The 14,840-nt window shown below is 46.3% G+C and overlaps 1 protein-coding gene across 5 annotated transcripts; it reads left to right on the top strand.

Moving 5' to 3' along the window:
- Positions 1-9,281: 9,281 nt before the first annotated feature.
- On the top strand, positions 9,282-14,567 carry CCRL2 (C-C motif chemokine receptor like 2). 5 transcript variants are annotated; one of them, XM_082347403.1, is made up of 3 exons: positions 9,282-12,050; positions 12,620-13,779; positions 14,170-14,567. In XM_082347403.1, the coding sequence occupies exons 1-2, from the start codon at positions 12,009-12,011 to the stop codon at positions 13,676-13,678; spliced, it is 1,101 nt and encodes a 366-aa protein (XP_082203529.1). In that variant the 5' UTR covers positions 9,282-12,008; the 3' UTR covers positions 13,679-13,779; positions 14,170-14,567. The 5 variants fall into 5 exon arrangements, with proteins under 5 accessions (XP_082203529.1, XP_082203527.1, XP_082203528.1 ...); XM_082347401.1 differs by lacking the exon at positions 14,170-14,567 and adding an exon at positions 12,105-12,192 and having other exon boundaries at positions 9,282-12,011; positions 12,620-14,115; XM_082347402.1 differs by having other exon boundaries at positions 11,966-12,192.
- The last annotated feature ends 273 nt before the right edge of the window (positions 14,568-14,840 follow it).

Here is a 14,840-nt window from a genome sequence, read left to right as displayed (position 1 = left end):
TGTATATATGTGGGATGAATGGAAGAATGTCAATGCAAACAGTGTATGAGAAAACACAGAGGCACAGAGAAGAGGTGGCTTCAGGGAACAGATGGTGAGTGGTTTCATGACAGGGGAAAGTGAGAAGGGAGTGGAAAAAATTGGGACTGGAGGCTGGTGAGTAGAGGACAAATGAGTACGGGCCTCGCACACCCTGATAAAGGAGTGTAGACCAGTGGGGGAGGAGGGGGCTTTGAAGCCAGGGAGTAAATGCATACTTTGGACCCTGAATGGCCCTGGCGAGTGGCAGATGTGCTGGAAGAAGACCAGAAGGGAGGCAGGGACCCTAGGCGGAGGTTTTGGCAGTGCTCTTTCTGGGACACAACGGGGCCTCTACCAAGGTAAAGAGCTCTGTGTGGAGAGAAATTAATGTATTTGAAAGCTATGAGGGAGAACCACTCATTAAGACTTGGATTTAGGGAGTAAGTGAGTGGCGGAGGTCAAGGCTTGGGCCCCAGCCCAAAGGGATGGAGAGCACTGGCTCCAGGATGTGGGATGATGGGTTCAATTTTTAGGACAGGTTGAGTGAGAAATCCTGGAGGACATTCAGGTGGCAGTGTCGAGAGACGCTGGATGTGCTGGCCTTGAACCCAGCAGAGCAAACGGGTGGAGATCCACATTTGGGGTCATAGGAAGTGAACACGGTGGGGGGTGGACAAGTGGCTCTAGACAGAACCCAGAGGAACACAGGCAGCAAAGGAGCCCGAGAGGAGGAGAAGGAGAAAGTGGGCAGGGCAAAGCCAACTGCGGAGGAAAGAGCTCTGGGAGGAACAGGAAATGTCAGTGATGTCTAATGCTGCCAAGCAAGATAAGAACGGAAAAAACACCTCCTGACCCTGTGATGCAATCAGAAAGGCACAATAACTTAGTAGCTCCTGCCTTGTCTCTTCCTGGACCAACTCATGGCAAAGGACCATAGAATCATATTTCCTCCTTCCCCCAGAAAAACATGATATTTGTCCCCAAGTTTTGGGCTCTCCTGAGGGGACAGGACTGGCCTTTGTGGTCTGAAGGTCCTGGTTTACTGGTAGAGGGAAGTGCCCTTTCCAGTGATCTTTCCAAAGAGTGTGGCTGAATCCTACGGGACAGGAAGGGACGGGACCATGGACTCTGAGGCAGAGACAGGAGCGACCTCAAACAGAGTCCTCGGAGGCCCCAGGGCCTGGAAGGAGACGGCTGCAGAGCCTCTGAGGAGACTCAAGGACCAGCCAGGGGGAGCACTCGGCAGGAGGGAGCACAGCCTGCAGTCTCCAAAACGTGAGGCTCACGTGGGCCTTGGCCCTTGGAGGGGCCCAGAGCAAGCAGCCAGGCTGAGGACCAAGGCAAACCCCGTCCTGCAATTAAAATCTGCCATGATTTAATTCTGTTAAAGGAACTATTTTTAAAGTGAGATGCTACTTAATTATCTTTTACCACTGTTTATAAGAAAAAAATTCTTATCTAATTAAGATACGGTTAGTATCCAATCAGTGACTGTCCAACACAACCGACCCTACGAGCTGGAGTGTGGCCAGTGAGGTGGGGAAGGAGAGGAGGAGAAGGGAATGTTGGGGGGGGGGGCAGGAGGGACGAGCCACTTCCTCTTGCACTCTTCTGTCCACACCCTGATGACAACGGTGAGTAGCCAAGGGAACGGTCAAGTGGAGTGAGTGGGCAGTGCGGCCTTGCTGTGCACATGACTCCTCCTCCGTACACCGTACACATGGGTTTCACGGTCTTACGACATGGTGGTGTTGAAAATTTCAGTTTCCATTTCTTGTCATTCAGGGTAAATGAAATGTACAGGAAACCAGAACCCTCAGCCTGTGCAGTGCTCTGCCCAGATGCCCACTTCAGTCCTGGGGATAGGGCTGCTGCCCCCCTCACTGGGAACCACCCTCAGCCACCAGGACCTGCCTGCCCATGGGGTGGTTGAGGCCGATGAGGCCGATGACTGGCTGATGTGGGACTGCAGAGGCCAGGGCCCTTCTCTCACTGTGGGATGGCGCTCAAGGACCACCTCAGAGTTCCACACAGGATGGGCTGAGACCGCACACTGTGCTGAGGTGTGTGCTGTACTCACATCGTGGTGGCCCCTCCCTCTGCCCGGTCCTGCCTCGCTCACTCCCTTACACGCGTGTCTCCTGGAAGCCGCCCCAACAGGACCTCCCCCCTGAGAGCTCTGGATTACCAGGAACGCAATCTAAGGTAGTCTGATTCTTGGTTTCAACTTTCTCTTCCACAGAAACTCAATCACAGATGCCAGTAAGTAATAAAATGTCTCTACCCTGAATTGTGTTACTTTCCCTTCCCTTGCTCCATCTCTTGACATCCAAGTAGATGGTCCCTCAAGGACCTGAAAAAAAAGACACTAGGAGGAAAAGGGAGGAGAGGGGAAGAGGCCTATGCACGCCTCATCTGGCTAACTCCCATTCAGACTTCGGGCTTAGAAGACTCCCACCCCGGGAAACCCTGCCTGATCCCTCTGGCTGGGCCAGGTGCCCCTGCTGACAGTTCCCACAGCTCCTGTGTTCTCTCCCAGTACAGCACACAACTCCCTGAATTATAACCAGGCATGCACCTGACCATCTCCCTCCGGAAAGTCAATGCCACGAGGGCAGAAAAGGGGTCTACTTTGCTCGCCATTTTCTCCAGGGACCTGGCAAAGTTCCTGGCACTTGGGAGATGTGTCCTGCAGGGTCCTGGCAGCAAACAAATGGCACACGCAAGTAGGGCAACTGAGGAAAGTTTGGTAAAAGGACTCTTTACAAAGATTTAGACAGGGCATGGGGAAACCACAGGACATAGTGCAGTACCCGATGCTAGTGAGAGCAGGCCGCCATTCCTGCTGCTAGGAACAAGGAGCACAGGGCAAGGGAGGGGGCAGGGGCTGCTGTCTGACAAAAGCTGCTCATAGGTCAAGAGACACATCAGCCCCACCGGGAAGGTGACCCCTGAGACCCACCAGCAAGGATCCAGGGAGCTAAATCCCTTGACCTCACTTTCCAATCTCCTGCCTAAAACTCCCCATTGGCCAAACGCAACTGCAACTCAGAGGACAGAAGAGTCTGCGATTACAAGTATAAGGCTCCCTGGACATAAATCAAGGTGGAGGAAAGTAGAGAGTAGACACCGAAGAGCAAAAGGAAGATTTATGAGACAGTAGACACTAAATACATGGGAAATGAATAAATGAATGATGTTTTTCAACAAATATGCATTGAAACACTACTCAGTGGATATTTATCATTCTGATCACTGTCTTCATGTAGACAAATCAAAGGCCGCACACATAAAAAGGCCACTAAGTGTAACTGCAACCTGTGGGCAGACAATAAGGCCTTAGGCTACGTGAGATGGGGATCTGGAACTGAGAAGTCCTGACATAAAGCTAGCGCTTGGGAAAAGGTGGACCAGAAGAAATTTGCCCAGAGGCAGATGACAATAAGTAAGCTTATCTGGTTTTGCCTAGGCTCTACGTGGTAGGGGGAAAATCTCTGAGAATCCAAAACCTGCACCTCATGAAAATCTGAGGTTCAATTTTACGATACCCTCAAAATTGGAGACCCCAAAACAGGCTAGGAAACCTCATCTCAGGCCATTGATATCTTAGTGCTCCTGGCTGAAACAAATGCAAAACTCCTCCGGAAGGGAGTGTTCCCACTTCAGGTCATATGAAAAAGCTGCTGCAGAGAAAATAATCCCCAATAAAGATGAACTCACATTGAGACTACAAAACACACAAGGAAATGGACCACCATGAGTGACAGCTGGCAGGCCTAACAACTATAGGATTAGAACTCTGACAGAGCTGATTAAATCATGATTTGATTAAAAGTATTTTTATAAGGAATCAAAATCCTAAAAAAGGAACAAACTATTATTACCAGAACCCACTCAGTGTATACAAAGGTATGCTCCACTCTAACAGAATCTGTCTTATTGCCCTAACTCAGCACACTGTCTTAGAGTATGAAAAATCCTAGAAACCCTTCTGGAATATGGGAGCTTTTACTCAGTAGGTGTTTCCCCTCTCTTTTCCTAGGGATACATACTCACCCTCTGAGTCCCCTTGTCTCCTAATTGAAGAGTACTGAAATAATTCTCAGGACTTAACGATTTCCCTTCTTTCTTCAGTACCATATCTGTAGTAGGATTAGGTTTAGGTACAGCTCAAATGTACCACATTTCAAAGTTGTAGTACAAGACTGTACCCTATTTCTTGTTCAGTCGCTACTGGCAAATTCTTAGAATTTTTGTTCAAACCATTTTTCAGTCATTTTACGAGGCAGTGGAGGAGGAAGAGTCCTTGACCCTACTTCACTCTGCCATCTTTACTAGAAAGCCCCACACTGATGTTTTTGAGATTCTACAGGGGTAAGCACTGCTTCAACTTGGGCAGCCCTAGATGTAGCTGTGTTTGTATGCTGACTTCAGAATTTTGTTGGTGGGGTTGGTGTTTACAGTTGGGCGGCAGGGAGATACCGGACACCTCGTTTATGGGGCATTTGCCCCAACTCAGCAAAGCAACTGATTACATTTCACCACACGATGTTGTTGGTGACCCTGGGAGACCAATCTCAGGGGAACGGTGGGGACAGAAGCCAGGCCGGAGGGGACTCAGTAGGGAGTAAACAACGTGAAGCAGCTGGACAACTAATGAAGGCTGCCTGGGAAGTGGGAGAGTAAGTAGTTAGAGCAATGTGTGAGGTTAAGGGTGGATTTACAGTCTTTATTTAAGGGAGATACCTGAGCATTTTAAAATTCTGGAGAATCCAATAGAGAAAGAGAGGCTGTAGCTAAAGCAAAACATGGAAACAACTAATGGAGGTTAGATAGAATGAGATCCAGAGTGCAGGAGGAGACGCCAGCCTTCAATATAAGAGGAGTAACTCTGTCCGTGGAAGAGGAAGAATGGAGAATTTGAAGCTGGGGACCAGGGAGGTGAGAGAGTTTGAAAAACGTAGAAGGTGAGCTCATCTCCTGAGCATAAATGTAGGTGATGGGAGTGGGCATTTGAAGAGACAGGAAGAGTTTTAAATTGCTCAAAGTAGCCAATGGAAAATGAGAGAAAGTGACAATTTGGGATATTCAGAAGAGTTACGAGGGAAACTAGAAAAATCTCTGGAAGCCAGTTGAGATGGGAGACCATAAATGAATGATGGATCTTGTCTTCATGGCTAAGTGGTTTTAACCAGCTATTCTCAGAAATACATTCTCAAAGAAAGAATGGCAGGGAGTAGTAGATTGATGGATTGATCTAAGGCTGGTGGTCAAGGGAACTCAGGGTACTGACCAGAGAATGACTATGTGATAGACTATTAGATCTCAGCTAGACTAGGGGGATGCAACCACACGAGGGGCTGAGGGGCTGAGGGGCTGAGAGGCAGAGGCTGGAGGGCTTGATGAAGAAGAACGACTGTTACAGAAGGAGCGAATGGACTGAGAGAGACCAAAGGAGTAGACGTTGTGATCATAAGAGTGAGCGATTTTATTGTGAAAGTCCAGTGGTGGATCAATTTAACAAACCTGAAATCTGACCATGAGTGTGGACGATAGTGGAGTGAAACTGAAGGCCAATGAGGCTGAGTAAATGAGCTGAAAGCCCTGGGCCCTGCATGGGGGTCAACATGGGCAATTAAGTCACCAGGATGATGGAGAAAACTGGGGTGAAGAGAAGCTCCTTATCCATGTACACTAGTCTTAATAAAAGAAGGGGGCAATCAGGCAGACAGTGGTAACGATGAGGTGGAATAGAGGGTAGTGGCTGGAGACCACAGTAGTCTCTTATATACGTACCTATTAGATCTTATTGCAGTAACGGTCACCAAGTGGCACTGGGGCCAGGGACGTCACCTTCTGATCCCCAAGGGTGAGGGGGGTGAGAGAGAGAAGGAACATCCTCAAGGGACAACAGATGGTAGGAACATTAGGAAGTGAGGTGAGGTGAGGGCAGAGGAGGCACAAAGGAGAATGGCAATGAGAAATGTAAGAAGGTGCCTGACCTGAGGCGCTGACTGAGGATGGTGGGGACGGGGGCACGATGACATCAAGTGGCCTTATGTGATCCAAAAAGACTGACCCCAGCAGACCACAGGTAGACGGTGGTTAAGAAGGTGAGAGAAGTATTAAGATGCTGCCGAACGTATCATTCTCCAGTAAGCAAAGGACTCAAGACTCTCTAGAGACTGATGTCTCCCTTCCAAGGCTGTGTTAGCCCAAGTTCTTCAAAATATAGACGCTAAGATGGGACGTGGCATAAAAGAAATGTATTAGAGGAAACGTCTCTGAGAGAGATTGCAAAGGGAGGTGGGAGAAGCTGGGAAAGCTGCCAGATCACAATGCAGGTCTGACCACAAGGGAAGGAGAGAAGGAGGAAGTGAGGTTAGGGAGAAGCACCAGTCCATCTCCCAGGAATGGGCCTGTCCCAGTGCCCCTAATAGGGCCATTGACTGGGAGCAGCCCGTGGCCGGCATGGCCTCAGCATGGATGCAAGGATGTATTTCAGAGTGAGGAAGTTGGGACCCTCAGTCAGTTATGCTCATTCCCATGGCCGCCACACAACACAGCAATATTTATATGTCTGAGGCAACATTTCTCGAAATACAGCCTGCAGAGTCCTTGGTCCATAAGTAACTGCATAAGAATTAAAAGGGGATTCCATGATCAAACAATTCTGGGAAATGCTGCATACTTTCTCTAGGATCCTAATGCTTATTAGCACTTGAAGAGTTCTGAGAAGCACTGTAGTAAAGAAACTTGCTTTATATTTTCAGTCCACCTATTTTTCAAACCTACTTGAGTGAAGTCCACCCCCCCTTTTTTTTTACACCTTTCAGCACAAAGCAGAATAAACCGGACATGAATTGAAGAAGGGTTTTTAAGGATATAGTTAACTACTTTTCTTCCAGCAAGTACATAAAAAAATCTGTATTTCAGGGTTGGTCATCAATACAATTGTTTTTTGGAAGTATCATTTCCCCCTTGCTGCCCTCCCAGGTAGCCCAGGTATTGAGAGGACTAAGCACTAAGGTGACATTTTAGGCTTAGCCAGGATGTGGGAGAAAATGTGGGGGCAGGATGAGACATTCTTAGAATCCCTAAAATTATAACATGTAGGTATGGGCCCCTTCAATCTACTGCTCAGTACCAAACAACGAATCCAGAGGAAAATTGTTTTCTAAGAGTAGGTTTTACACACTTTGCATTAAGAAGTAGTGTTATTCAGGGAGATCAGCTCAGTGCTTTGTGACCACATGGGGAGGGTGAGAGGGAGATGCAAGAGGGAGGAGATATGGGGATGTCTGTATATGTATAGCTGATTCACTTTGTTACACAGCAGAAACTAACACACCATTGTAAAGCAATTATACTTCAATAAAGATGTTAAAAAAAAAAGTAGTGCTATTTAAAAATTATAATAGCTGCTATTTGGGAATATCGTTATCATAGACTTTTTTCCTATACTTACCAAATTTTCTGTAATGTAGTATTTGCTAATAAAAATTAGTTAGACAGATAGATAATCTGAAAACACTGATATGTGATGAAGCCATTTTAAGGGATAGATAAATTATTTTAATTCTAAAGTTCTGAATACCCATTTCTCAATAACAAGGTAGACCTCTGAAAATGTCATCACGCTAGCATTCAGCATCCTAGCACCCCCCCATCCCTTCACTCAACTAATTTAATGTTGTATCTATCAATCAGCATCCAGTCAAAGACAGGAATCATACCAGTAATTTGACCAAAGAGCATTTCCTACAAAGAATTATTAACTAGTCAAAGGGGATTAACTGTCTAAGGGAGTAGGAAGCAGAGGTAGGAAGAGGCCTCTAGACTGAGGCAGAGCACCCGAGAAGGAACACACCTGGAAGAGGCCCTCCCTCCCAAGGCTGAGATTCAGACCTCTTACAGAGGGTGACTGCAACCCACTGGATGGTCAGGAAGTTTGCCGAGGTGAGGCCCTTGGGGGCTGGTGAGCAGGAAACTGCCTGCAGGGGTACCAGTGAGACCCACAGGAGGGTGGGCACCACTCGGTCTCCACACAGCACTGTCAGGTCATCCCAAGGAGCAAAAACAAACAAACAAACAATAACAAAATTCTGGAACCAGAATGAGAAGCCCCTGCCTCTTCCTGTGATTCTCAGAGCCTTCTACATCAGCTGGCAAAGGAGAAATGTTTATAGGGTTCAGCTGAAGGATCACAAAGCAAGGCAAGGAAGGGTGGGTTAGGAGCTGAAAGGCAATAAATTACTAATGGGTGCACCGCATCCTTTGCTTTTTTTTTTTACTGAGGGCCAATGTAACATGAAGAATATTTCTGCATCTCCTGTAAAATTATTAATAAAGTCATCGCCCAGTGTGTTTTCCAACCTCCCTAATATAAGAACTTAGTAACAAGAAAAAAATGAGATAATGAGTATAAATTATTGGACCTAATCATTTGCTGCTTCATCTTGTCACAGCTCATCTTGTCAGTACAGCTTTCTCTGACTATCCTACGTAAAATGTGAACCCCCAAACCACCCTGGCCCCTCCTAGCCTCCTTCCCTGCTTTGCTTTTCTCCACAGAACTTCTCTCCTACTACCCTACAATCTACTTACTTATTTTCTTTTTGTCTGTAATGTAAGTCCCATGAAGGTCAGGATGTTTGCCTACTGATGTGTCCCCAGCACCTGGAACAGTGCTGGGCACATGCCAGGCACTTTACAAACATTTGTTGAATAAATGAATTGAATAAATGCGTGATCTACATGTATGGGGGAATGAGAGTTATAACATGACAGTTTCCTAGACTGAAACTGGGATTGAACTTGAATAGACATTTTTCCAAAGACGACGTACAGATGGCCAACAGGCACATGAAAAGCTGCTCAACATCATTAATCATCAGAGAAATGCAAATCAAAACCACAATAAAATTATCATCACCTCACACCTGTCAGAATGGCTATCATCAAAAAGGCCACAAAAAACTAACGTTGGTGAGGATGTGGAGAAAAGGGAACCCTCCTACACTGTTGGTGGGAATGTAAATTGGTACAACCACTGTGGAAAAGAGTATGGAGGTTCCTCAAAAAACTAAAAATAAAACTTCATATGGCCCAGCAATTACACTCCTGGGTATATATCAGAACAAAATGAAACCACTAATATGAAAAGATATATGCCCTCCAATGTGCACAGCAGCATTATTTACATTAGCTAAGATGTGGAAGCAACCTAAGTGTCCATAAACAGATGAATGGATAAAGAAGATGTGGTGTGTACACATACAATGGAGTATTAGCCATAAAAATGAATAAAATTTTGCAATTTCCAACAACATGGATAGACCTAGAGAGTATTATGCTTAGTGAAATAAGTCAGAGAAAGACAAATACTATATCCTATCACAAATACTATATCACTTATATGTGGAATCTAAAAAATAAAACAAACTAATGAATATAACAAAATAGAAAGGTACACACGGATGTAGAGAACAAACTAGTGGTTACCAGTGGGGAGAGGAAAGGGGAGAAAGGGCAAGATAGGGGTAAAGGATTAAAAGATACAAACTATTATGTATAAAATAAACAAGCAACAAGGATATATTGTACAGCAAAGGGAAATATAGCCATTATTTTCTAATAACTTTAAATGGAGTGTAATCTATAAAAATACTGAATCACTATGTTATATACCTGAAACTAATATAATATTGTAAATCAACTATACTTTAATTTTTTAAAAAACTGGGATTTAATTATAGTAATAAAGAGGAACTCAGACGCTCAAAGGTAAGGTTTGTGAGCTACATGCCAAAGCCACAGCATGTGGTGAAGTTTCACCAATAATGATGACCCTATTACAGTTCCAGATATTAGAATGGTAAATAAAACTTTCCTCTTGCCTCAACTTCAGACCTTTAAACCATTCCTTCCTACCAATTTAGAATTTTCAAGAATCCCACAGTCTTAGAGATCTAATACACAGTACAGTGATTATAGACAACAAAACTGTATTATAAACATTAAAATTGCTAAGAGAATAGACCTTAATTGTTCCCACCACCAGAAAAGTTGATAATTTTGTTAGCTAACACTATCATGGCAATCATATTGCAATATAAATGTATCAAATCAATACGGTACACCTTAAACTTACACAATGTTATTTGTCAATTATATCTCAATTAAAAAAAAAAAAGAATCCCATGGTCTGGGTGTGGATAAGCAGAATGCTGGGAATCAAGCTGAAATAAAATAATTCAGAAAGTGAAGGCCACACAAATATCAGGAAGTTAGGGTGATCCTGAACTTACCAAACAGTGCCTTCTTTAGGAAACTTCAAATTTCACATGATTCTGTAACACAGATGAGGCACCTGCCTGCTGCCATTTTCCTCCACTTACCATATAATGCAGTGTGTATGTTCATGGGGTTTTTCAAGTTTCAAAGTTTGACTTGACCCTCAGCCCCCTGCCTGGGACTGACTAGTGAGTATCAGGCAATAAAGCACCACGAGCCACCATCACTTACTCCGTCAAAGTTCTGGGGGTACTGGCGTGGCTACAGATAGCCCAGCCGCAGGGGGCTGAGCCCCAGGAGGAAGGAGCAGGGCACGGTGGCCCTCACTCACTCACAGAAGCCATACTCGGGGGTGGTGGGCAAGCCTTGCTGGGAAACATTCACAGCCAGGTTCCCACCAGCACCAACCCCTCTCAAACCCTCCATACGGAGGAACATCATGAGTTTCTCTCTGAGTTAAATTTAATGCTCGATCACATATTTGTCCAGGCCCTTTTAATGTTTATTTTTCCTTTCCCTTAATAGTTTCCTCAGTTCTATTTCTATTTTGGCTGGTCCACATTCTGTACCGACTACCACCTCAAACATAGCTTTGGCATTAACAGATGTCGTTTAACCAGCGAAATGAACGCTAAGCCAACATGCAAGACTAGTCCTCAAATTAGGTCCATCACAGGTACAAAGAATTGATCCAGGAGAAGTTCATACAGATTTTCCAGTTATTTCAAGTTCTTTTTCTCAGTTTATCTTTCTTCCAAACTGCCCCCATCCCCTTCCTCCTCCCCACGCCCTCCTCCCACCACTCCAAATCTGGACTCTCAGCTTCCTTTCTCTCTGGCCTTAAACCTCACCCCACCCCAGCCTCAAAGAGGGGTTGAACTTGTTCCCCTCACATTCTCTGCACGTGACTTGATGGAGCCTCTGCATCCTCACCATGGAATTTTCCTGTGCTGGGCCCTCCTTCTAGGAGGAGGGTCAGCTCCTAACATCCTGCCTAACTCCTTGGTTCTCTCACATCAATTTCCCCCAGGCACTGGTACTGAGGCTCCGTCTCTGCACCACCCCCTTCCCAACTGACATCACTCTGTGGCTTCCACTGTCCCCAGAGCGGACCCTACTGGGGCCCCATTCCTCAGCCAAAGCACACAGCGTCTCTCAAAAGGGACAATGAAAACCCAAGCAGTGGTTCTCACTGCAAGTTCTTGAAGCCCCATATGCTAATGCTGATGAAATGCTACATGGGAGCGTCAGACCCCTGGGCCTGGACGCGCAGTCATCGTATGTGACACTTCTCTCCTCTGCTGCCAGCCACTACCTGCTCAGAGTTACACGTCAGAGCACTTTCCTATCCCTCCCTCAGTATCACTGAGAAGCAGCAGTAACTTAGTTCCCTTATCTAGGGCAGCCAGCAGGATGGCCACGGGGAAATCAAAGGCGGGGTACGGGGTGGGGGTGGAAGCAGCAGGAGAAAACAACTTCCCAGTTTCTCTTTGCAGCTTAAGAAACTCTCTGGGGGTCTGGGGGAGCTTTCAAGTTGCTTTATTTTGGTTAGTCCCTGAGATGTGTGACTGGTGGAACACAGCCACCAGGGGGATAAACAGTGGTTTCTCTTGCCCCTCAGGGTCAGTGGCCAGCTGTTCCGAAGGAAGCCAGCCTTTCAACTGGCCCAGACGGTTCCCACAGCAACTCGGATGGTAGGTCAGGAGGCCATACCCTCCCCGCCTAGGAACTCGGTCAGTGGTAAGTCTTCGATGTATTTAACCAGTTATGTCCATGTTAATGCTTAGGGTGGTTTCGCTTTTGCAAACATTTATTTATATCCTTCAAGAGAAGAACTCAGACCTCTCCGCCAGTCACAGGAAGCTGTTACGGGGGGTGAGTAAACTTTTTAAATGCACAGAAATTGTGACTGACACCAATTTTGTGAAACTAAACCCTGGTACTTGGTTCTCTTTAATTGTGTTTTTTCCTACATGGCTTCAGGTAGGCAAGTCTTGTTTCTACCAAGAGAATGAAGTTATATGAAGAAGGGTAATGCTTACTTTTGTCTGCCTGTGGTAGCTCGCATACTACTAAACACCTAAGTGCTTAATGAAGGGATGAATCATAGCAGCTGCTCTCAGGATACAGGGGCGTGTTAAAGAAATGTTTATTCTCAGTCTTCTGAGTTGAAGACCTGCTCTGGCTAAAATCAGACACCAGAAAAGGGCAAGTATGGCTGCCTGGGCTCTAGTCCTGTGTGCCGTTTCCTCCAGGACCGCACAGCTGTATGAAGGGAAAATCATCTTTCATTTCTCCACAGGGCAGCCTGAAGATGGCTAATTACACGTCCGCACCAGAGGACGATTATGATGTCCTCATAGAAGACAACCTGAGTGACAGCGACATGGAGCCATGCACCCCGTACGAGCCCAAGATGCTCTCAGCCCAGCTGGTGCCCTACCTCTACACCGCGGTGTTCACGGCTGGCCTCCTGGACAACATCTTGGTTGTGCTTATCGTGGTAAAATACAAAGGACTCAAGCAAGTGGAAAATATCTATTTCCTCAACTTGGCAATTTCTAACTTGTGTTTCTTGCTCACCCTGCCGTTCTGGGCTTACACGGCCTCACGTGAGGGGGTTCTTCGTGACCCCCTGTGCAAAATTCTCGTGGCACTCTACTCCATAGGCCTGTACAGTGAGGCATTTTTCAATGTCCTTCTGACTGTGCAAAGGTACCAGGAGTTTTTCCGCATGAGAAGGCTTTTCTCGGCCTGCAGGATGGTGGCTGGCAGCACCTTCACAAGTGCTCTGGCGTGGGTCACAGCCATTCTGGTCACTCTGCCTGAACTTGCTTTTTACAAACCTCAGATGGAAAGCCAGAAATACAAGTGCTTCTTTACCAGACCTCACTTCCTACCAGCTGATGAGACATTCTGGAAGCATTTTCTGACCTTAAAGATGAACATTTTGGGATTTCTTTTGCCCCTGTTTTTTTTCGTATTTTGCTACGTGCGAATGAGGAAAACGCTAAAGTGTGGCGTGAGGAACTGTGACCTTTTCAAGCTTGTTTTCACCATAATGGTTGTTTTCCTTCTGATGTGGGGACCCTACAATATTGCACTTTTCCTGTCTGCTTTCAACGAACACTTCTCCCTGCATGGCTGTGAGAGTAGTTACAACCTGAACAGAAGTATCCAGATCATGAAAATCATCGCCACCACCCACTGCTGCATCAACCCTCTCCTCTACGTGTTTCTCAACAAGGCATTTAGGAAACACCTCTGCCACCTTTGCCATCTGTGCAGTGACACTGCACCTCAACCCACTGAGGAACCTGCCCAAGGCACATCAAGGGAAGAATATCACCTTTCCACTTAAATGTAAACTAGCTCCTACCAAAGGCGGGATAAATAAACAATAATTTTTCCCTCATTGCATTGTTTTGTGCAATAGTTTTTACACATTTGTACATAAAATAGGCTCCAGGGGGCTTCCCTGGTGGCGCAGTGGTTGAGAATCTGCCTGCCAATGCAGGGGACACGGGTTCGAGCCCTGGTCTGGGAAGATCCCACATGCCACGGAGCAACTGGGCCCGTGAGCCACAATTGCTGAGCCTGCGCATCTGGAGCCTGTGCTCCGCAACAAGAGAGGCCGCGATGGTGAGAGGCCCGCGCACCGCGATGAAGAGTGGTCCCCACTTGCCGCAACTAGAGAAAGCCCTCGCACAGAAACGAAGACTCAACACAGTCATAAATAAATAAATAAAAGAACGTGAATTTCTTTAAAAAAAAAAAAGCAAACTGGGCTATTCATTTCAGTAACAGTCAAGTGGTCTTAGTTTGCATTCAATTAAAAAAAAAAAAAAATAGGCTCCAGGAAGAAAAGGGGGAGATGAAGAAACATTCACCAAGCGCTGAATTTGTCTCAGGCGCTGTGCTAGGTTCTTTTTTTTTTTTTTTTTTTTAATTTTATAGCTACTTTTATTTTTATTTATTTATTTTTTATTTTTGGCTGTGCTGGGTCTTCGGTTCGTGTGAGGGCCTTCTCCAGTTGCGGCAAGTGGGGGCCACTCTTCATCGCGGTGCGCGGGCCTCTCACCACCGCGGCCCCTCCCTTTGCGGGGCACAGGCTCCAGACGCGCAGGCTCAGCAGTTGTGGCTCACGGGCCCAGCCGCTCCGCGGCATGTGGGATCCTCCCAGACCAGGGCCCAAACCCGTGTGCCCTGCATTAGCAGGCAGATTCTCAACCACTGCGCCACCAGGGAAGCCCTGTGCTAGGTTCTTGACAAACGTGAGCTCCTCCGTGCCTCACTGATTGCTCATGGTGTAGGTGGAATTAGTCTCATTTCTCTGGGGGAGGAAATTGAGGCTCAGAAATTTGTCTGAGATCACACAGCTAGAGAGTGGCAAGGCTGGGACACAAACCCGGTGCCATTCACTCCAGAACCTATGCTTTGTCCAGCATGCCGAACTTCTAAAATTCAGGCAAGAAAACACATAAAGCAAATACGCACTTTTAAAACCAACTGGACCACATTCC

This window comes from Balaenoptera borealis, assembly GCF_965194805.1.
Source record: "Balaenoptera borealis genome assembly, chromosome: 12".
Lineage (NCBI taxonomy): Eukaryota > Metazoa > Chordata > Mammalia > Artiodactyla > Balaenopteridae > Balaenoptera > Balaenoptera borealis.
This window is presented reverse-complemented; position numbering and strand designations above follow the sequence as displayed.